Below are 25,020 nucleotides of genomic sequence, written 5' to 3'. Positions count from 1 at the left end.
TGAGAAGAGGAAAGGAGCCAAAGTTTATTGTCTGACAGACAACAAAAATACAATTTTCACATATTCTATGATAATAAAGTATGCTATTGTATCATAAATATACTACAGTTATTTGGTAAAATTGTAAACACATATTGTGCTTTGTGATAAAATGTCCATTTCATAATTGGGTAATAAGAATTTTTTCTTGACTGACTTGCCGAGTTAAATAAATAAAATAAAATAAATACAGCAGTCAATGTGTACCAAGTCTCTCATATTAGTCAAATCAACTGGAGGATTTTATGATGAGGGAAATCCGAAAACTACCTTTGTTCACACCTATTAAGTAAGACTACTGGAATCTTGGTTACATCCAACGTAGGCATACAAATAGAGGTCCCATTAAATTACTATTCTAATTCCTAATTCAATGGGCCTACATTTCTACCAATTCCATAGACACATGGGTCTACTTTCTGAATGACTCGATACTCCGACCACTTTAAATTCCTTTGTCTGGGTGGGTGACAGAAGTTCGACGGTATTCCGTGTTGTTCCTCTCAAGCGGACAGGGGCTCGTAGGTGTGGAAGTGGATCCCTTTAGAGCAGGTGATCTTCATCACGGCGCCGTTTAGACCGGTATCAGTTATCAGGCGCAACACTCCCTCTGCGATCAGCGACGGTCTTGGGATAGAGATCGAGAGATAGAGAGATAACAGGGTCGTGTTAGGTAGGGAACACAGTGTCCAGATAGTTCCTCCCTGGTTCATTCAGTTGTCTTCCGCCTGGTGTTTAATGAACACGACCCAGGAAAGAGAGAGGCCATGATCATACATTCTCTTTCAATTCCTGAAGGTTTTTTGGATTGAATTGGACTAGCTAACAATTTAGATTGCAAAATGCCCTCATGATTATATCAGAGAATTCCTGAAATATGATGTAACTAAATTCAACAATTTCCTGGCTGAAACAGATACAAGATCAACATTTAAAAAGGCCTCTTTTTGACGCTGTAGCCAACAGATTTATCAAATCGCCTAGCCCAAGGCCAAACAGCTTGGACAAGGTATTGCGAAATACTGTACTTTAAAAGCAGCTGAGCTGGTAAATGTAAGCATTCAAGACTGAAGTGCATTCTGATATAAATAACAAAACTTGGCCTGCATATGATTTTAAGTGCATCTTATCTCAAACACACTTTATTTCTCAATATTTGTCTTCGCATGTTTCGGATGCATATTGTAGCAAACTTAATAATTTCAAATAATGTTGACAAAGTTAGTTAAGTCTTTCCTCAATTTTCTTAAGAACTAGATGACATGAGTACTGTAGTCAACGAGTAATGTTATGCTTTGTGCGGATGAAGGGATCGCGACAGAATGAACTGACGTGTGTATCTGTATATCTCTACCGCCGTTTGCTTCTGAAGTAGAAAACCTTATCTGATGTCATCCAAAGCACTCAAAACACAGTGACATAGAGAGGGGACAAGACACAAACACACCAGGAAGCTTCCAAGGCCCCCCTCTCTCCTCTCTCCAGATAAGACAGGGAAACTGAGGAGGGATAACAACCTCCATGGCCTCCCACACATACTACGTGGAGGGAGGATTTAAGGAGGAAATGGACACTGATTAGGGAGGCTTTGCTACTCCAGATACTGTATTACTTGATGTCGTAGAATGGAGTTAGTATTTGGGTGGTTCCGCGGGGCCATGTGGGGAGGGTACGCTGATTCTAGGTCTGTGCTGACTTGTTTAGGTATAAACAACACTTGTATACATTCATCTGAAGCAGTATCCTATATACACCACATAGGTATACTGTAAATCTGAGTTATAAAGAACGTGATAGGTAATGAGTGTAAAAGGAGGGAAATGAGGCAACTTCTACACAACATGTATATGAACTCACTGAAGCACCCCGAACTTGTGCACGCTCCTCTTTAAGTCGTCCTTGAACTTGTCAAACTTGCCCATGTTGTCCTCGTGTTCCACGGAGCGCAGGAGAGGGGTGTCCACGAAGGCAGGGCACAGTGTGTTGATCCTCACACCGTAGTTCTCCACCTCGGCTGCATCCTGCGTGGAGAGAGGAAAGGAACACAGACGTGTCAGGGTGTGTGTGTGTGTGTGGTTGTGAAAGGAGCAACGTGTGTATGTGTGTGTTATGTGTGCGTATGTGTGTGTGTGTGTGTGTCTGTGTGTATGAGATTGAGGAGCACAAACATGACCGAACACGGTCAAGCGTAATCACCCAAAGCAAAGGAATGTGTCTAGGCCAGTGTTCTCCATGCCTTTCCTGGAGTACCCCCAGCCATTCCACATATCACATATCGCAATTGTAAATGAGAACTTGTTCTCAACTTGCCTACCTGGTTAAATAAAGGTGAAATAAATAAATAAATAAATATCACGTATTCTAGTACAACATCTGATTCAACTGGTCAACTAATCATCAAGCCCTTCATTACTTAAATCAGGTGTACTGGTTTTGGATTACATACTGTATGTCTATTAAGGTAGTCCAAAGTTTAGTATTTGTTCCCATATTAATCGCTCATAATGACTACATCAACGATTATCTGTAATCATGGTAATCATGGTAGCAGCCACATTAATGTAGAATTGTTTAGAAACATATTCTATTCTTATTTACAATAAAAGTGACTCCAAAATTATTGGCACAAAATAATTTGAAACACAACCCAAACAAAACAGCAAATGCATCCAACAAATTTTTTGAGTCACAAGCTTAATGTAGTCATTGCGTGCTAGGAATATGGGACCAAAAACTAAACGTATATATTTTTTGTACTTTTACCCCTTTTTCTACCCAATTTCGTGATATCTAATTGGTAGTGACAGTCTTGTCCCATCGCTACAACTCCCGTATGGACTCGGGAGAGGTGAATGTCGAGAGCCATGCCTCCTTCGAAACACAGCCTGGGATCAAACCCAGGTCTCTAGTGACGCCTCAAGCACTGCGACAAGCCAATTGGTAGGCTATACTTTTTACTACTTTAATACACATAAATGAATTTGACAGTCTGCACTTTAACCTCATAGTCATTGATTTAAAATCCAAACTTTTGGAGTGCAGAGCCAAAAGAAGAATAAAGTGTTTTACTGTCCCAATAATTACGGAGGGCACTGTATGTGGAACGTCTAGGTGTACTCGAGGAGAGGTTTGGGGATGTGTGTTTGTTAGAACTCACCGCTATGGCTCTGGAGAAGCCTATCACACCATGCTTTGTGGCCGTGTACACTGGCTGGTAGGGGGAATGAAGGAAAGCTGAAAAAGAAATAAAAAAAGAAAGAATAAACAAAGTTTAGTCATGATAACTCATCAACATACTCTACATGGTACCCATTTCAATCTCAGACGTTTTTCATTGACGGCGCTTATCAACAATGCAATCACTCTAAAGGCATTGTTACAGAGGTTACTTGCCCTCTGTGTGTGTGTGTGTGTGTGTGTGTGTGTGTGTAAGCGCGCTATAGTGGAATCTACCGGTTTTTCTGAGATCTCATATCGCTTGCTAGAAATGAATGAGTACTGTAACTTATTCTCTATTCCTTTCCCATCATGGAAAAATAGGATCCTCCAAGGCAAAATATTTCTCCCTATTTCGCTTAATTCAAACATGAAAAAGCTGTGTGTTTGTGTATGTTGGGCCGGCCGCCGAGTTCTGTTTAAACCAGAACAATCTCCAGAACCTTACATTTCAGGAGAACTCGCTTTCCCCTCCAAATAATGGGCTCATCTTCCTTTTATGGACACATAAAACCTTCACCTTGTGAAGATCAATCATTAGTTTTCCCATTTAAAAAGGATAGAGCCAGGGCAAACCTTAAGAGAAACCTGTTCTATGGAGTACTGCAGGGACCATTGTTTCTGAAAACTCTCAACACCTTTGTATAAGAGAACAGAAGTGAAATTAGATGGAAAAATCCCTCTGGGAACATAGTCAAATCAAAGGGAATTGAGCTCAAAGAGAATGTTTACATGCATTCTTAAAAGAATGTGTGCTAAGTAGAACCATATAGTGTTCTTCAGTTTTTCTGAACCCTTTTTGGTGCTAGGTAGAACCCTTTGCAGAGGGTTTACCATGTAGGGTTCTTCATAGAACACCTTGTATATGGTTCTACCAATAACCATTTTATTATCTAAAGGTTATTCTTAGAACCCTCTATGAATGGTTCCACCAGCCATTAAAATCAAATTATTTATGAAAGATCTGTCTATCGTAAGGCCACTTGTTGGCGGGCTTAGTTAAACCCTAACACAGTGGTGTTAGGAAACCCTTGGTTTACAGGCCACGTCAGGCCTGCAAGTCACATTATGCTGGCTCGCAAAGTGATGTGTAATTGCTATTGGAATCCAGTCATAGTTACGATATCCAACAAGTGGAATTGTTTAAATCAACCGCAGCCTGCATTCAAAAAATTGCCAGGGTAGGGAAGATTAGATCCTTGACGTAGTCTCAGTATTCAAACTGGAACAACCATCTCAGTAACGAATGCAATAAGTCCAACTACTAACAGATTGATTTAGTTAAAATAAAATGTTATTTATCTTTGTGTAGCATAAAATGTATCAACCAATCAATGTACTGTACAGTTGAAGTCGGAAGTTTACATACACTTAGGTTGGAGTCATTAAAACTTGTTTTTCAACCACTCCACAAATTTCTTGTTAACAAACTATAGTTTTGGCAAGTCGGTTAGGACATCTACTTTGTGCATGACACAAGTAATTTTCCAACAATTGTTTTCAGACAGATTATTTCACTTATCATTCACTGTATCACAATTCCAGTGGGTCAGAAGTTTACATACACTAAGTTGACTGTGCCTTTAAACAGCTTGGAAAATTCCAGAAAATTATGTCATGGCTTTAGAAGCTTCTGATAGGCTAACTGACAACATTTGAGTCAATTGGAGGTGTACCTATGGATGTATTTCAAGGCCTACCTTCACACTCAGTGCCTCTTTGCTTGACATCATGGGAAAATCAAAAGAAATTAGCCAAGGCCTTGGGAGCAATTTCCAAACGCCTGAAGGTACCACGTTCATCTGTACAAACAATAGCACGCAACTATAAACCCCATGGGACCACGCAGCCGACATACCGCTCAGGAAGGAGACGCGTTCTGTCTCCTAGAGATGAACATACTTTGGTGTGAAAAGTGCAAACGAATCCCAGAACAACAGCAAAGGACCTTGTGAAGATACTGGAGGAAACAGGTACAAAAGTATCTATATCCACAGTAAAACGAGTCCTATATCGACATAACCTGAAAGGCCGCTCAGCAAGGAAGAAGCCACTGCTCCAAAACCGCCATATAAAAGCCAAACTACAGTTTGCAACTGCACATGGGGACAAAGATCGTAGTTTTTGTAGAAATGTCCTCTGGTCTGATGAAACAAAAATAGAACTGTTTGGCCATAATGACCATCGTTATGTTTGGAGGAAAAAGGGGGAGGCTTGCAAGCCGAAGAACACCATCTCAACCATGAAGCACGGTGGTGCACTTCACAAAATAGATGGCATCATGAATATGGAAAATGATGTGGATATATTGAAGCAACATCTCAAGACATCAGTCAGGAAGTTAAAGCTTGGTCGCACATGAGTCTTCCAAATGGACAATGACCGCAAGCATACTTCCAAAGTTGTGGCAAAATGGCTTAAGGACAACAAAGTCAAGGTATTGGAGTGGCCATCACAAAGCCCTGACCTCAGTCCTATAGAAAATTTGTGGGCAGAACTGAAAAAGCATGTGCGAGCAAGGAGGCCTACAAACCTGACTCAGTTACACCAGCTCTGTCAGGAGGAGTGGGACAAAATTCACCCATACTTATTGTGGGAAGCTTGTGGAAGGTTACCAGAAACGTTTGACCCAAGTTAAACAATTCAAAGGTAATGCTACCAAATACTAATTGAGTGCATGTAAACTTCTGCCCCACTAGGAATGTGATGAAAGAAATAAAAGCTGAAACGAATCATTCTCTCTACTATTATTCTGAAATTTCACATTCTTAAAATGAACTGACCTAACTGACCTAAAATTGGGATTTTTTACTAGGATTAAATGTCAGGAATTGTGAAAAACTGAGTTTAAATGTATTTGGCTAAGGTGTATGTAAACTTCCGACCTCTACTGTATATGCAAAAACACATTAAAACAAACAATTCTGAAAATCACCCTGCATTAGAGCATGCTGGGAAATATGATAAATGGTTGTACATAGAACCCTTCTTGCCTTCCAAAGAATCATTAAAAAATCCGTTCTTCCAAAAAAGGTTCTTCCGATCAAAACGGTTCTTGGTAGCACCAGACCAGTCCACAAAAAAATATTATTTCTAAGAGTGTGTTAAAATGAGTTTAACTATGAGAACTCCCAAACCACCCATGTGTTCCCGCTGAATTTCAGTCCTGCAGGAGAGGGCATAAATATGGTAGCTGGAATTGTATAGGAAACATTGTATAAAGTCTTGACTTCAAATCTTATTGCCACTTCAGCTAAAAACAGTCACAAAAGTGACAAGGAGGAAAGGGATCTATAGGAGCCACAGGTTTCCTGCTGGGACAAACAGGAAGCAAAGTATGTGCAATAACATGACAATATGGGGTAATTCATCATAAAACACCATTATCTTGCAGTTTCAGGCATACTTGTACTTCCCCTTATGCCTAAGCAGCTCGAACGGAGTGCTAACATAAAACGTCAGACTGCTCTTCCCTTATTTGGAACTACAGTGAACGATATACTGACTGTCTTAATTGGTTATTACAGTATAATACTGAACCAAATGCTTTCACCCTTTACCCTTGTGGGAATTGGCCTATATGCACAGGGCTACATTGAAATGTTTCATACAGAAGAAATATGAAAATGCATAACCATTTTAGAAATTGATAGGAAACAGTTAGGAGGTAATCGGAAAATGATTAGACCAAATGTGAGTACACAACAATTCACTTGACACAAGACTGAATCCAAACATTACACTGTTGATTTTATGTGCATTTTTTATTTAGTGTACTTTGCCACTTTTGTTGAAAACGAAATCTGAAAATACTCTGGATACATTCAGTAACATGATGAGACTATTCCTGGAAAATGTGGGGTAGGTGCAACATAAGACAAACATTACACAGGTTTGAGTGAGAAGACTAACTGCTGTCTCCAAGCGACCACACATCTCTCCAAAGTGTGCACAGTTCCTAAGCAATTTCAGTGCACTTTTATGGCTCAAAAGAAAAGTATTCAACTATAAAGGTACTTTTGTGAGCTCTCCTAGCTGTGCCATTGAGGAACAAGCTCACGTGTAGTTGTTTAGTTTGGAACACAGCCCTGCATCCCCACCATAACACAATAGGGTGATTCTGCAACTTCGGTCACTTTGGCCATGCAAGATTTCAGAAATGAAAATATATTGAAAAACCATTTTACCAGTATTATAATTGTCTTTAATTTGTCTAGAAATAGTATCTGATAATCGCTGTGATCGTACTATTCAGGAATTTATATATTTTTGTCATTTTTCTCAGACAGCCATTGACAAATGTTATTAAACATACATTTTAGTTGAAAATGAAATATCATACAATTAATTTATAACACATTTCTTATACATTTGTCTTGCATTGAACATTATTTTAAGTGCTTTTTAAGGTTTTCCTAAAATTAAGAATTCAACAGAACACCTGAATGTTATGAACTTGCCTTTGTGACAGCTGAAAACATTTATTTATCATAAAAAACAAGATATTTCCAGAAGTGAGGGGGGGGGATGTCCTAAAGCATACCGTTGCCTCTATTAGAATATGCAGTGTGCCACACACCTTTTCTTTAACTGCCAAATGTACAGTGAACTTATCTATGTTTCCCTCTTTGTTTTTCCTTTTCTCTCTCTTCAGCTTTGTTTTTCCTCTCAAACCACCATGTCTGTTCACCAGCAACAAAGTCAGATGTTTGAAGCTCTTTTGCTTGGAAAAGAGAGCCCTCCGTGTACGTACACTCTTTCTTCAGGTTCTCACAGTACAAAGACTCGATAAGGTTCTCATTGTTGCTGCAGCTGATCACTTTGTGATACTGTAGTTTGTTCGCCATGACTGGAGGTTGGCGTGCGTTTTGCAGAGGCATGTGTCCCTGTTCTGGACTGTTGGCTTAACAACCCAAAAAGGACATACTTTGCAGAATTCATAGCAGGACATTTAAATCTCTGAATATTCCCTCTTAAAATTCTGATAAAGGTTCTAAATTATGCCATTCAGGAAGCGCTTCTGCTTTTTTTCTTGCATGTCCTTTTCCCCCTGTTGTTGCTCTACTGTTGACATCACGTTGATAGAATCTAGTGATTTTCTCTTCTGTGGCTGTGCTAATTATGTTACACTGCTTTTTCCTGGAGTATTGAAGGCTTGTTGGCCTGTTTTCATTTGCCCTCATTGCTTTTGCTGAAAATCCAAATTCTCTGTTGACCAGGCCATACTTTCTCAGGATGTTGCCTCTGAGCATTTTTTTAAGCCACTTGTTTGTTCTTGGCACTGCGCATTTAAAAAAAAGACTTTTGCTTTAACTCTGCAATGACGGTATTTTGAAACAATAAAATCCTTCTCAAGTTCTTCGGAGTTCCCTTCATTTTCTGTTTTGTCTTGGGGAATCTTGTCTCTCCATTTTCTTCATCAGTTGATCGTACGTATTTTTTGTATTTCTCAGTTTCCCGTTAAGCTTGCATGACATTTGTATCAGGGCGTGCATCAGGGGAAGCTAAGTTAGGGGCAGGTATGATGGCCTCATGTTCTGGCTGCAGGTCATCTGGTGACTGAGGTGTTGTGGTGCCTGATGGGTAGGTCTCCATTGTAACTGTTCTCTTTAAAGTCTGTCTTCTATTCCGTTGGTTCCATTTCCATTGCCATCTCTTGTTTCTTTGTTCTCGCTTTGTAAGCTCAGAGATAGATTTCACTTCTCCCTTCTCTTTTTTCTTCCAGTATCTCTCCCTGTCTTTTTGCAGATGTTCCTGGTATGTCTATGACCTCTGTGCTGTTCTATGTGGCATCTTCTAAAAACAAAGAAAAATACTACTAAAGTTTTCCAATTGTGCACAACTTGGAGCGTCTAAATTATACCACAAATTAAAGAAATTATAGCCTGTGTGGAAATGACTGACAATAAAAATATTCTCTGCACAAGTAATATTTACCTAGTTTTTTCTTCAACCTCTGGAACAACTGTCTTCTGCAGCCATGTGCTTCAGTGTCACAATAAGTTTCCATGGTAACTAAGTTAACGTTCTCTTGACAACATTTTATTAAATGAGGAATTTGCCCTCAGTGGTGGAAATGACACCACTACCAAAGGACAGGTATATTTTGTTTAAATAACAATATAAAGGGCATACTCACAATACATATGATTTAGATTTTATTTAACTGACTCTTTCTCTAGAAGATAACATTACATAATGTGTAATTATGAATGTTTTCTCATCGAAAAACAGTGGAAGCTCAAAAGTCTGGGTCAGGGACAAGGGCATAACAGTGAAATTGGGGTATAAAATGCATCTGAAAAGTAGCTAAAATACTAGATAGAGAGGTGTTAAAAAAATCTGGGGTGATGGTAGTGTGAACTTAACATTTAAAGAAAAAAAACATATTTTTTAAAATAAAATCACAAAAATTGACCCTGAGGACATAGAAGTTCCTGTAGTTACAGAATCACCCAATTACTGTTGTTGTTTACGCAATCCAAAAACGGTCGCAATCAGGGTCAGGTGGGCTTGATCTGAACGCTTGTTCCGTTGTCAACATAACTAGCTGTTCTAAAATACCATCTTCCAATGTTAGGCTTTCACAAGGAAATTCAGAAAAACAGATCGGAATTTAGGTGCATTCAGGTGCGTGTGATGAAGCAATCTTTTTTCACAATAAACAAACATAGGCTCATTCTGTTCAGAAGACCCCAGGACATGACAACATTAACTGTACATCAAACATAGTGATCATAAACATTGATTTGGAAATGTGAAGTGCACATTTGGACTCACAGGTGTTTGGCTTGCTCGTATGACATCAAAGCGGTATTTATTATAATCCTCAACATCTCATCTTTCAAAATACATCCAGTCCTCTTCATTTACAGCAGTTCTCACCTGGACAACAAAAAATGTGCAAAAGTTGCCCAATTACTGGAAGGGATGGTGGCAACTTGTTGTTGTGAGCGGTGCTGAAGTTCAGAATGGCTGTCAATAAAAACCCATACAGCTCTGTGAAGCGCAGAACCAGAACCCTTACTGAAGCAGCCACTACGCTCCAATTAAGGCGCTTAATATTGCCCAAATCTGCCATTTACAACTCGTATACAGGGACGAGTGTAAAGGGCTACATGATTTATAATATATTTTACAAACTTTTTAACATATTTTTCCTGACTTTCCCAACTCACTCTGCTTGCTGTATAATCTGCAGTTCTGTCTATTGTGTCTTTGACTTGATACTGTGTTGCTTTTGTTGTCCTTTTTAAATGTACACATCTTCTCGCCTGGGGCGTTTTATTCTCAGCAATGACGTCATATATATTGTTGGGTATGTTCACCTCCAGAGTCTTGAATGATGCATGACAAAACACATCTAGTATGATTAATGACAGTCTATAATTACACAGTACGGTTTCTTGGGAGTTCTAGAGTCACCAAGAACACAACATGAAACAATCCCACACCACATACAAAATGCTAAGCTAGGGACCCTGGGACTAAACACCTCCCTCTGCGGCTGGGTCCTGGACTTCCTGACGGGCCGTCCCCAGGTGGTAGGGGTGGGCGGCAGCGGGTCTGCCACTCTGATCCTCAATAAGGGGGCCCCTCAGGGGGTACCTGCTTGGTCCCCTCCTGTACTCCCTGTTCACCCACGACTGCATGGCCAAGCACGACTCCAATACCATCATTAAATTGGGGCGGCAGGTAGCCTAGTGGTTAGAGTGTTGGATTTGCAACCGATAGGTTGCAAGATCAAATCCCTGAGCTGACAAGGTAAAAATCTGTCATTCTGCCCCTCAACTGCCCCTCAAGGCAGTTAACCCACTGTTCCTGGGCCATCATTGAAAATAAGAATTTGTTTGTAACTGACTTGCCTAGTTAAATAAAGGTTAAAGGTTGTGCCGACACAATGGCCTGATCACCGACGATGATGGGTCAGCCTATAGGGAGGAGGTCAGAGACATGGCGGTGTGGTGCCAGGACAACAACCTCTCTCTCAATGTTATCAAGACAGGGGAGATAATTGTGGACTGCAGGAGGAGGAGGAGGAGGAGGAGGAGGAGGGCTGAGCACGCCCCCATTATCATTGACAGGTCTGTTGCATTGCTGCCTGGTACAGAAACTGCTTGGCATCCGACCTCAAGGCGCTACAGAGGGTGGTGCGTATGGCCCAGTACATCACTGGGGCCAAGTTTCCTGCCATCCAGGACTTCTATACCAGGTGGTGTCAGAGGAAGGCCCTAAAAATTGCCAAAGACTCCAGCCACCCTAGTCATAGACTGTTTTCTCTGCTGCGGTACCGGAGCGCCAAGTCTAGGTCCAAAAGGCTCCTTAACAACTTCTACCCCCAAGCCATAAGGCTGCTGAACAGCTAATATCAACTGACACCCTTTGTACATTTCAGGTTAGGCTCCTCTTACCACACATCATGAAGAACAGGGTGAACCAAAACAATGATTTACATCAAACATACCGCAATCCAATATAGGAGCTGTCAGTTCGTCAATCAGTCAGTCATTGCATAACTTGCCAGTGAAGGAAGAAGCCTGTACCGAACACTACAGTGGGTCCACCTACATTCCAAAGTTCCTTGTCCCATTAGAGGCAGCTGCCATTTAAAGTGGGGCCTGTGAGCGCCTGCAGCTTTTGCTGCGGTTGTACATCAAGCAGCATCTTGCCAACCGTTTCTTCTCAACGGTAAAGAAAACAAACTGATGTCATGTCAGCGCTGTTTTGGCTTTGGGGTAGAGATGCTGTTGTCCATTGTAGCTAGCCTATCTTAACAGTTCTATCACTGTTACATAATCACAGTTAGAGTGATTAAAACAATATTTAGCATATTTATATATTTTCCCTTTCTGTAATACATTTCCAGTGTTCTATTTATGACACTCAAGGTGCACGTTGATAGTCACTAGGCTTTATACGGAATGTTTTGGATTATGCTCATATCGGTTGATAGTGATTGACGTCAGACTGGGAGGTACAAGGACACACAGATATTTCCCGGTTGTATTGATGACCTTCTGTGGACACTGATTCTGTAGCAGCTGACAAAAGCCGCTTCCTTTGTTTTGAACTGGCGAGGCTCTCGGGCTGGTGTTTACAGAACATTTGGTGATGTCTGATTTAGAATATAAAGGGCCTGTCTCCAAGAGGCCAGTTAGACATGATGTCTACTTCTGTGCAGGAGGTGTCTCCCTGTTGGAACTTGTAATAAACCAGCTTTTATTTCTCAATTCTCTTTCCTTTAGTCCATCTGGAAATACCGAAGAGGATGAGACCTTAAGGTTTTCAGCCATGTTCGTTTAGCGAAGCTTTAGAATCAGCTCTCTGGAGGTGAGTCAATTGTGTTAACCCCTCTGTGGTGAAGACTTTTCTGGCTTCTCTCACCAAGAGGTATTTCTGAAATTTGATGAATGAGCCTCGTTGTCAATTAATGATCTTGGTTTTGTTGTAATCGAGTTGGTTAAAAGTCCGTGGGTAAAAGTCGCTCCTCCAGTCAGCTGTGTGGTTTGTGTGCTGCAAAACAATGAATTTGGGAAGGGTGTGCCTGGTTCGACCCGGGTGGGGTTCTGAGTACGTGAGTGCTCTGTGAATATCGATAATAACCAATTTAAAAACTCAAGTGGCATCTGGCAGTGTCGTCCTGGTGGGAAAGTAACCAATCGGTTTCAAATAGCACACAATTGGGAGAGCCCTCTGGGACCAGGGATTAGCAGCATCTGGTCTTTTGTAGATACTGCTAGCAAAGGATACAGTGCTACTGTGTAGCAGGGTTGTTATTTTGGACAAGTAGGGCATAACCTCTCATGGGTAGAGCCTGTGTGGAGTGTTCATTTGCTTGTTTGGTACAGTTGGTACCTCAGTTTGTGGTTGTGTCAGAGTGCAGGCCCAGTTACCATTGGTGAACTATATGGTTCACTTACATTTTAGTCATGTAGCAGACACTCTTATCCAAAGCAACTTACAGTAGTGAATGCATACATTTCATTAAAAAAAAATGCCATACTGGTCCCCCATGGGAATCGAACCCACAACCCTGGTGTTGCAAACACCATGCTCTACCATCCGAGCCACACGGGACCATGCCTGTATCTAGTCCATTACGGATCCTGTTGTCACGTTTTAGGTTGTTGGTTCACTTTGTGACTGACTGTATTCCCTCCCCCAAATCTAGACTGGAGTTGTTTACCACTCATGTTCCTGAGTGGCCTAGTTTCAGTTTTGACTTACATCTGCTTGAAAGTCTATGGCAAGACTTGAAATGGCTGTCTAGCAAAGATCAACAACAAAGTTGAGAGAGCTTGAAGAATGTGAAAAAGAATAATGGGCAAATGTTGCACAATTCAGGTGTGCAAAGCTCTTGGAAATTTACCCAGAAACACTCACAGCTGTAATCATTGCCAAAGGTGATTCTAACATGTATTGTCAGAATCACCACTTTGACATTAGAGTATTTACCACTTTGACATTAAAGTATTTTGTGTAGATCGTTGACCAAAAATGATAATTAAATACATTTTAATCCCACTTTGTAACAACAAAATGTGGAAAAAGTCAAGGGGTGTGAACACTTTCTGAAGGCACTGTATCGGAATCACCCACAGGCATGGTTGGGGTATGTCTTGTTTTGGTTAGTAGCATAACTTTCACTTATCTGCTAGCGACAGCACTGAGGAATAGCATCTACAAGTAGCGTAATGATAGAATATGATGTTACCAGGTGCACAGGGATGTGTTTACGCATCTCTAAAATATTTGGATGATCGTGGACATGCACAGAGTTGTACCTCAGTACAACCACGGGGTTGTAAACTGGTTGAAATGACGTCATGTCAACCAGCTTTGCCTGTTGTGCTGGGACAACTTGAATCGGAAGCTTCTCTCTCCCTCTCGAAACTATTATGCAATGAGTAATGAACGAGGAACGACAGAGAAAGAAACGAAAAAGAGAAAGAAGTTGCTGAGACAGGGGGGAAAAAAACGAAAAAACATCACAGGAAGAAATGGGGTGGCAGGTAGCCTAGTGGTTAGAGCGTTGGACTAGTAACCGAAAGGTTGCAAGATTGAATCCCCGAGCTGACAAGGTAAAAATCTGTCGTTCTGCCCATGAACAAGGCAGTTAACCCACTGTTCCTAGGCCGTCATTGAAAATAAGAATTTGTTCTTAACTGACTTGCCTAGTTAAATATTAAATGTAAAAAAAATTAAAATCTACCTCAGCAGGAGAATGATTAACCTCCAGTCTCTAGTTAGGACAGTCAACTCAGTCGTCTGTCAAAAATTCAGTTGAAGTTTGAATTCTAGCCCAGGATCTAAACAACCTACATGGAATTATTTCACAACTCTCTCTTTAGTTGCTCAGTCTATGAGTTTGGGGATTAGGTCCAAACAACCACAAAATCCTGTCATCCAACATCATCTATCATCCAACACAGCCACAGAACAATATTTCACCAGAACCCCATGATTGACATCTGGGAGATTCTTGGCCCACGGTTGTAAACTGCGCCGGGTGATATTTCCTCCTTCTCTCTGCCGGCAAACCTTAGGAGGAATCTAACTTGGAGTTGACTGTGCTATTGTTTACCATGCAGGGTCTCAAATGTAGAGATGAGGGGATAGATATAAAGTGTCAATGTAAAGTGTGTGACTGAATAGAGTCACATGGAATATTTAGCAGAGAATCAACTTAATACTAAACGGTTTGTGAATTGGCTGAGGGAGAATGGAGTTCAGGCATATGTGTGTCAAAGTGCAGACAGAGAGAGAGACAGAGAGAGAGAAAGAGAGAGAGACAGACTGACAGACAGACAGACAGACAGACAGACAGACAGACAGACAGACAGACAGACAGACAGACAGACAGACAGAGACAGAGAGACAGTTGGTGATAAAGAGGGAGGGAGAGAGAAAGAGAGAGAAGAGAAAGAGAAAAGAGAGAGAGAGACAACATAAAACACCACCTAAAAAGGAAGCAATTCCCAAACCTTCCATAACAAAGCCATCACCTACAGAGAGATGAACCTGGAGAAGAGTCCTCAAAGAAAGTTGGTCCTGGGGCTCTGTTCACAAACTGACCCCAGAAAGCCCCAGGACAGCAACACAATTAGACCCAACCAAATCATGAGGAAATAAAAAGATAATTACTTGACCCATTGGAAAGAATTTACAAGCATTACGCTACACTAACATCTGCTAACCATGTGTATGTGACCAATAAAATGTGATTTGATTTGAATTAACAAAAAAACAGAGCCAACTAGAATGCTATTTGGCCCTAAACAGAGAGTACACTTGGGCAGAATACATGACCACTGTAACTGACACAAAATTAAGAAAAGCTTTGACTATGTACAGATTCACTGAGCATTTCCTTGCTTTTGAGAAAGGCCGCCATAGGCAGACCTTGCTCTCAAGAGAAGACAGGCTATGTGCACACTGCCCACAAAATGAGGTGGAAACTGAGCTGCACTTCTTACCTCCTGCCAAATGTGTGACCATATTAGAGACACATATTTCCACAAATTCCAAAACAAATCCAATTTTGATAAACTCCCATATCTATTGGGTGAAATACCACAGTGTGCCATCACAGCAGCAAGATGTGTGACCTGTTGACACAAGAAAAGGGCAACCAGTGAAGAACAAACACCATTGTAAATACAACCCATATTTATGTTTATTTATTTTCCCTTTTGTACTTTAACTATTTGCACATTGTTACAACACTGTATATAGACATAATATGACATTTAGAATGTCTCTATACCTTTGGAACTTTTGTGAGTGTAATGTTTTCATTTTATATTATCCATTTCACTTGCTTTGGCAATGTAAACATGTTTCCCATACCAATAAACCCCTTTGAATTTAGAGAGCGAGAGAAAGAGAGAGAGAGAAAGAGAGAGAAAGAGAGAAAGAGAAAAGTCACCATCCTCCAGTTTATATGCTGTCCTACCTTAATCAAACACAAGCAACTTTGTTTTCAGCACTGATGTTTACATTCCAAAGGCCTCCCAAAGATACAGTCTGTTTTCTGATCAAAGGATTATAATTTCTTAGAGTTCGCACTGGAGATTTCAAGCACAACATTCTCCAGTTGTATTTACAACTGTTTTATTACTGAAACTTAATGTATTACCTATGTTATTGTCAAGTAGTATTTCAACAAGCAGACCCAGGGACCGGCTCTACCTTTTGGGGCATAAGTGAGATTTAGTTAATTTATTATTTTTATTTTTTATTTAACTACGCAAGTCAGTTAAAAACAAATTCTTATTTACAATAACAGCCTACCGGGGAACAGTGGGTTAACTGTTCAGGGGCAGAACGACAGGTTTTTACCTTGTCAGCTTGGGGATTCAATCCAGCAACCTTTCGGTTACTGGCCCAACGCTCTAACCACTAGGCTACCTGCCGCCCCAAGTTGGGCCCCCCGGGCAAACCATTTTAGTGGCCCCTGTGATAGAAACATAACGTCTTTACCTGATTTATTTGATATGAATGGTTAACAATTAATATTTAACTAATAGTAAGATATTATGTCCTACTAATGCTGTGGTTTTATGGTCTCCACTCTAGTTCCCTGTAGCTAATCTTGGCATATGGTCACTAGAGATGGCTTGAGCTGACAAATAAGTTAAACACTGCATTACATCGACAAGAATGCGTTTTACTAGAGATAGCTTAAGAGTATAACAATCCCTCATTGTCTCAAAATCATCCTTGCATTTGGGAAACTAAGCCAAGGTGGGGTTAAGACAACAACCCCGTGCAGATAATGACCGGATGAACCCTTATGATGCTCCTTGGTCTGCAAGGGCCATGACTAAGCATTCTGCATTCTGAACCAGCCATGACTAAGCATTCTGCATTCTGAACCAGCCATGACTAAGCATTCTGAACCAGCCATGACTAAGCATTCTGCATTCTGAACCAGCCATGACTAAGCATTCTGAACCAGCCATGACTAAGCATTCTGCATTCTGAACCAGCCATGACTAAGCATTCTGCATTCTGAACCAGCCATGACTAAGCATTCTGAACCAGCCATGACTAAGCATTCTGCATTCTGAACCAGCCATGACTAAGCATTCTGAACCAGCCATGACTAAGCATTCTGCATTCTGAACCAGCCATGACTAAGCATTCTGCATTCTGAACCAGCCATGACTAAGCATTCTGAACCAGTCATGACTAAGCATTCTTAGTGTCAGCTATATAAAGAACTCTGCATTTACATTTTAGTCATTTAGCAGACGCTCTTATCCAGAGCGACTTACAGTAGTGAATGCATACATTTCATGTACTGGCCCCCCCGTGGGAATCAAACCCACAACCCTGGCGTTGCACACACCATGCTGGCGTTGCACACACCATGCTCTACCAACTGAGCCACAGAGCCTAACCTGTAAAGGTTAGGCTCTCGGGTTGACCAGTCTCATTTTTGCAATAGTTAAATCAATATTGAATAAAGATAATAGTTTGAAGAAATTACAAAGTTTCTCTCACTTGATTAGAATATTCCACGAACCCTCCCCCCCCCCCGACAGCGGAGAGAAAAATGTACGTTTGAAAGTAAATTTCCTGCAATTCTACCATTTTTCCATGACTTATGCCATGTAAATAATATATGAGTGAGAGTGACCAACAAAATCAATGGGGGCCACCTGGGGGTCAGGGGCCCTGGGCACGACCCCAGCATTCCCGGTTGGTATTCGGTCATGATTACTACAAGTTTAGATAGCTGGCTAGACTAACTTACCAATCCATTTTTATTTTGCTGACATGGCTAATTGAGTGACTGTCAGTGACGGACATAACAAGAGACAAATTGCTGATGCATAACCAAATTTCGAAATTGCACCTTATATATTCTACTATTCTAACTCTTAACAGTAAGTTGAGACCCCGAATGAGTACATTTTAAAAAAATAAACAGATAGATCATTCTTTTTTGGGGGAGCATAAGCTTATGTCACTTATGCCTGGAAGTGGCCCTGCGCAGACCAATGATAATAGATACAATTGTTGAAATTAGACAAGAGCACTTGACTCAAGTCCACGAGTACTATTGCACAAACTGTGGATCTTGGCACAGAAGTCACAACACCACATGACCACCACAGCCCAGTGTGAGGCTTGTCCACCTGTCTGGACTCTGCACTCTGTCGGCAGACATGTTAGCTCCCTGTGACCGCGTGTTCAAGAACCCAGAGGGGTCACGGGAAGGGAAATCTCTGCTGCTTACCAGACCAGGGGTCTCATTTATCAACCATGCATAAGCACAAATCTGTGTGTAAACCATGCGTTGAAAAACGTTCACGCAGTGTGAAATTGATCAATATGAACGTTTGCTTGAGAGTGTGCGTAAGTGTACACACAGCCATGACCATGCGTACACACAGGACCAAGTGGTGGATTAAGGAAACTGCTTGTCAAGCGTAGAATGGGGAAAATATGCTGAAATTGTGAGAGTAATAATTAAATCATTTTTCAATTTTGATTGCATTTCCATTGGGAATTCATGAAACATCGCTTGGCATGCTATATAATTTGACCACATAAGTGCATTTGTTACAATAATGATCAATATAAAGTTCAGTAATTTGTTCAAATGAGAGGTACGTGTCAAAGTGAAACCATTGTCGACATACTATAAGATTGAGATAATGGGAAATTGCATGAGAGACGGCTAACCTTGCTCTGTTGAAAGATTTGGCACACGCTGCATTTTGCAGAGAGCAAGTTTTTAGAGACAGGTGGCACATTTTTTGCATTAAGTACAGATTGGCTCATCAGATATCGTTTCTTAAAAAACAATCGTATAGGATTTTTGAGAAGATTTAAGATGTACTTTAAAAAGGCAAATGCATACCATTCCGGTGCACATCCAAGTGCTATCCACCCTTTGGTTTTCGGCAACGGACACTTTTCAGTGGGGGCTTGCCGATCACAGCCCTCCATGAGCCAATATTTTCGATGCAATCATCAGCAAAACAAACATTAAAGCATAAAATGTCCATGCACCATCTCACAACAGGTGGGTTCCCAAACATGAATGGAGCAATAGACGGCACCCACATCAGCATAACATCATCATCCTAAACGATTTCAACTATGTGAACAGAAATGGATGGATGGCTGGATGGATGGCTTATTGGCAAGTGTTGCCTGCTCATTTGAAGTATATTTGCCATTGCTAAGGCAACTTGAATTGTCCCAATGGTCCTCTTTTTGTAGTAGTTTTTATTTTTATTGGTCAGGTCACAACTGAGTGAGCCAAATAAAACCTTCTGGTTGTACTCAATCTGACACTAGCACCTCTATTTTAGTCACGGAAATGTTTTTTTTTGGTTGCACCGTTGTATTTCATGGTACAGAGTTGTAAATCCCCCTCGGGCTTTAAAGGGAGGATTTTGACCATATATGGTTAGTTAGGGGCGTTTCAAAATGCAAACAGCCAAGGTTGTGCTACAGTACTGAGGCTGAGAACAATTGGTATTTACCAGTGGTTAGCTCCTACCAGTGTGGGTATGACGCTTGTAGAATTGTTTGATAAATCACAATTTTTCTATGAGTACCACCATTCTAAAATCCATTTGTTAGTCCAAACCCCACCCAGCTGGTACTCAAGGCAGACTTGAGAAAACGCAGAAAGCATTTGAAAGATTTTGAATAGTATGTGAACCCAGGTGTGCCGCTTATATGAAAACAGATTTAGTGACACTTGACTGAGTCTCACAGCCAGTGGGCTGTCTGTCATGGCATTACTGTCTCCATTCCAACAAATCTCTCCCAATCCAACACAGCCCACCACACACCAAATTGACCCCCCCCCACCACTTCCTTGTCAGTTTAATGATTTTACTGCCGGATCAAGATGTAAGTCATTGAACCACAGACAGACATTCAGACAATTCTTGCACAAAGTGGTTCCGCTAGCTGACCTGGATTGCACTAATAACATGCTTTCTCAATCTCCACATGCCGCTGTGGAGAAAGATTGAAAAATGAGAAGTGCCGTAGTTGTTAGCTTGCCGACTGAGGCGATAGAACAGCCTTAACCTACCCCACTAAGCAAATAGTAGACGCACACAGCAATGCTTGTTGTCCACTGCGAAAAGAACATCAAGCTCTAATCTATCAAGCGGTAATGTTGCAATGTTTGCCTTACACCTGTGTTGTGTTGTGTTATGGTACACTGTGTAACCATATTGTACCAAAACAAAGGCCAGGGAATTTCAACAATAACAGTGAATGAAGTCAATGTGGTTCTTTATAGCTGATGACCTGTGACATATTCCATTGCATAGGGGTTGCTCACATCCGCTGAAAGCAACTGCATTGCCAAAGACATAGCTAGTCATTCCCACATCCACATACACCAATGTTTCCCTTTTTCTTATGTCTGTGAAGGCGTCAATGTATTGACGTGCAGCGTACAGTACATAAAGTATTGATGCATGTATGGAGCAGCCTTACCTGCCATGGATGAGACATTGATGATGACTCCTCCTTCTTTTCCATACTCTTTGCTCATATGATCCAGGGCCAGGTAAGTTCCCTTGATGACTGATGTCTATGGAGAGAAACAAGAGGGCTTGAGTTTCAATATCCGACACATACAACAGTCACACTGTATTGCTCTTATTCAGACTGTGTTAGAACTCTTCGCTGATGTCATGTAATGTAAACTAGGCTAAACTACAGCATCATGTAATATAATGTGAACTAGGCTGAACTACAGCATCATGTAATATAATGTAAACTAGGCTAAACTACAGCATCATGTAATATAATCTAGGCTAAACTACAGCATCATGTTATATAATCTAGGCTAAACTACAGCATCATGTAATATAATGTGAACTAGGCTGAACTACAGCATCATGTAATATAATGTAAACTAGGCTAAACTACAGCATCATGTAATGTAATCTAGGCTAAACTACAGCATCATGTAAGATTGATTTTGCAGTTAGTCAAGTAACAGATTGTTTTGGAAAAATAGATTTTCACAAACTATTTCAATGACAAGACATTCAAAGACAAAGATACATTCAATCTAACATTTACTGGTGTTAGTCACACACACACACACACACACACACACACACACACACACACACACACACACACACACACACACACACACTCCCCTCTTACCAGATTTACTTCAATGGTCTTCTCCCAGTCCTTCTCATTGTTGATGCCAGCATTGTTGACAACAATGTCCAATCTTCCAAACCGGTCAACTGTACTTTGAAAAGCATCTGCAATATGAAAGAAGAGTCCAACACTTGATTAACTATAGAACTATAGACGAACCCCTACAAGAAGAACACTACCAGTCCATACGAGATTGACATTTGTCAAGAACATTGCATCTTTATTTACATCTAAACTATAATTTCGATTCTATAACATCTAGCTCTTAGATTGATTATACAGGCTGTATTTACTACAATAACACTGCATCTTTGTCTATCTAAGTTAACAAGTACATCCAAACAATTATCTAAGCCACAAAAACTGCAGTATAACAGGTATTCACCAGCACCTGCCTTTCAGCTGAAAACATTCCACAACAAAACCTTCAATTAAAAAGATTATATAATTATAATCACCTTAACCAAGCTAGGAGCAACAAGTAAAGTATGTTGCTTTACTTTAACAACAAATGTCTAACAAATGTCCAGTTTTACAAGACTAAATAGACTGTGTCGACGTTTAAGTTTCAGTCGTGCACTGACAGTGTTCAGTGTTGGTTGAATGGACTCTTATAAGCGCAGATATTTAGGTAAGGCTACATCCAAGAACATTCCAATGTCTTTTGCCTGGGGCGTTTTGGAAATCTTGTCAAAAGTAACTAATTCATTTCCACACAATGAAAGTCTGTTTCAGAGGTGAATGATGTCTTAAAATAGGTAGGCCTAAGGCCTAAAGGTGATCGAAAATGAGAATATTCAGAATTCTAAACCACTGCGCAGCATGAAATAAAATAGACTATTATGCATTTAGGCAAAATGCTAAAGTTAGACTAGGCATATAGCTATACTTAAAAAAAGTAGGTTAGGCTAATAACTATAATAACCTCTAAAGAAAAAATAGCAGTACCCTAGTAAAGTTGCAATTACCTTTGCCTTGTCAGACTGTTACCATGGTTACCCCATAGACACAACAGTATCTTCTTTACAAGCCAGAATGTAAAATAAAATTAGATGTACATTTACTTTACCGGTTGTCCATATTGTTGGTCCTTTTTACAGTACGGAAGTGGCGATAAAATGTCCATAGGAATGTATAATCAAACCAACTTTTCAAACCGCTGGTAGTGGGTTCAGATGTTTATCACCTGAAACATGCTCACACGATGTAAATACGTGCACGCGATGTATGCATACTTTCCGAGCTCGTACACGTGTTTATATTGTTTCGTGCATGTGCCAGGTGATAGGAAGCAGTGCCAGCGCTTAGAGCTTGTGAGAGGAAATGTTCCAAACAAATTAATCGCATTCATCTCCGACTAAGAACCAGAAGTATCACAGTTTTATTGTCAGGCAACCATTACCTTTAAGTTTCAATCTGTCCGTCACGTCACACTGAATGAAAATGCAGTTCCCATCTCCAAACTCTCCATCTAAAATCTTCTTGCATTCCTCTCCGACACTTTCATTCAAGTCAACAAGTGCAACCTGCGGGTATAAAGTCAGAACATCTACAAAACTATGTCCAAATATTTAAAGAGGTTCTTGTGCAACACAGTTGGTTTTGGCTCCATACAACCACGATAGGTTGGTACAAGCGCCGCGCGTAAAATGCGTAAAGTAACTAAAACCACCGTCCATTTACGGGCGACAATAGGCTAATAACTTTATATATAAACACCAACCTTTGCTTCATTCTTCAGAAGGCTTTCTGCGACGGCTCTACCGATACCTTGCGCTCCGCCCGTAACTAGAGCCACTTTACCTCGCAGAGTCATCTTTTACGCTTCATCTGGCTGCGACACGCAGCGCTGCTTTATGTAGGCTCCTATATCATCGGGTACATTAGTTGTCAGGAAAGGGGCGTGTGGTGTATGTAGCGCTAAATAAACACACAGCGGATAATTACGTCTCGTCTTTCACCTTTTTCATATTCCAAACCGACCTCCTAATGAGATAGGCCTACAGTAGAAGCTCACTACTGGCATCATATAATTACATATTGCTCAATTTAATATGTTCTCTGTGACTGGCAACAAAGAGCATAAGGGAATATCTACTGCCATGCTCTTCATATTGTGCAACCATGCAGTGAAGTCATAAAGCTCGCTATTGGTAGGCCTACAGTCTGTTTTGAAAGGCAATCGCTTTACGTTCGATTGGGAATGCATTTTATGACGTTGAGATATAGACCTACAGTATATGATATCCCTTTATGTGACCATTTGCCTCTGCCAAGAGGCCTGAAACTTCATCAAGGACAACAACCACCCGAGCCACTGCCTGTTCACCCCGCTACCATCCAGAAGGCGATGTCAGTACAGGTGCATCAAAGCTGTGACCGAGAGACTGAAAAACGGTTTATATCTCAAGGTCATCAGACTGTTAAATTGCCATCACTAGCTGGCTACAGTACCACCCAGGTTACTCAACACTGCACCTTCGAGTTGCTGCCCTATGTACATGTCATGGAATCACTTGTCACTTTAATAATGGAACACTAGTCACTTTAATAATGTTAACATACTGCTTTACTCATTGCATATGTATACAGTATACTGTATTTTGGTCAGTGCCCCCCCAAAATTGATTGTCCTAAGATGTATATATTTATTAATTTAATTATTTTACTTTTTAGATTTGTGTAATGTTGTGAATTGTTAGATATTACTGCGCTGTTGGAGCTAGGAACACAATCATTTTGCAACACCCGCAATAACATCTGCTAAATATGTGTATTTGACCAATAAAATGTGATTTGAACTTTGCGGCACAGCAGGGTCACAGGTTCTATAACCACTCTATATGATCATCTGAATTGATACGATAACAAAGACACAATGACAAAATCTTCATTTAGAAATTTAACTGTTTTTTTCTCAATCTTTTTTTCTTTTCTCTCCAAAGAACCTTTATTAGATTTATGAAAAGTATTTACAGATGTACATTATAATGGAAAAAAAAGCACCTGTGTTCTTCTCATCATCACAGCAGCAAATAAAACACAGGTCAAACACAAGTTCAAAAATAAATATATTGACATTGAATTCAGTTCATGCACATAACATTTAATAATACTGTTATTTTTTTTTGTACAAAATAAAGTATTTAAATACACTTGCAATAGAAATGTACATGTAACGTATATTAATTCAGCCTTCACATTGTGTATAACTGTGTCAAATACTAATATGTAGAAGTGGTATTCAAATCTGTAGAACTATATGAAAGCTTTGTCACTTTATTAAGGAATGTGGGAGTATAGATATGTTTTTACCAAAACTATATGGCACAGTATCTCTTCATAGATTTAATCAGCAGTTGTTTTTAAATAGTGTAAAATTCTGGAAATGCCTTACCAAATATTTTGTATATCTTTCAAAAAACATCACAACAGTCTTGGAGTACAAGAACCCATCAACCATCTAGAAAAAGGGCAGGAGATTGATATATTGCACGTTTCAAAGATGTATCCATAAATATATTTATTTTATTGTCTTCTCCATTGTGAGTCAGCTTAAAATTAGGTCAGGCTTTTACACTGCAGTTTTATACTGTC

At 40.3% G+C, this 25,020-nt stretch overlaps 1 protein-coding gene across 1 annotated transcript; it reads right to left on the bottom strand.

Annotated features, from left to right (window-relative positions):
* On the bottom strand, positions 1–23,289 carry LOC115202205 (15-hydroxyprostaglandin dehydrogenase [NAD(+)]). The gene is made up of 7 exons (XM_029766183.1): positions 23,147–23,289; positions 22,826–22,949; positions 21,421–21,527; positions 20,737–20,833; positions 3,197–3,273; positions 1,897–2,060; positions 1–666 (listed from the first exon to the last, which is right to left on the bottom strand). Exons 1-7 carry the CDS (start codon positions 23,237–23,239, stop codon positions 543–545), a joined length of 786 nt encoding a protein of 261 aa, XP_029622043.1. The 5' UTR covers positions 23,240–23,289; the 3' UTR covers positions 1–542.
* Positions 23,290–25,020: the final 1,731 nt, after the last annotated feature.

This window comes from Salmo trutta, chromosome 11, assembly GCF_901001165.1.
Source record: "Salmo trutta chromosome 11, fSalTru1.1, whole genome shotgun sequence".
NCBI classification, from domain to species: Eukaryota; Metazoa; Chordata; class Actinopteri; order Salmoniformes; family Salmonidae; genus Salmo; species Salmo trutta.
Note: the sequence above shows the minus strand (reverse complement) of the source record. Positions and strands in the feature narration are given on the sequence as shown.

Bases quoted from the DNA above. Each gene is read 5' to 3' on its own strand.
- LOC115202205 (XM_029766183.1), bottom strand. From the start codon at position 23,239: ATGACTCTGCGAGGTAAAGTGGCTCTAGTTACGGGCGGAGCGCAAGGT. The intron at 22,950-23,146 runs GTTGGTGTTTAT...TTATACCCGCAG, and splicing joins TTCTGAAGAATGAAGCAAAG to GTTGCACTTGTTGACTTGAA. The intron at 3,274-20,736 runs GTAAGGCTGCTC...TTTCTTTTTCAG, and splicing joins CAATGTCTCATCCATGGCAG to CTTTCCTTCATTCCCCCTAC.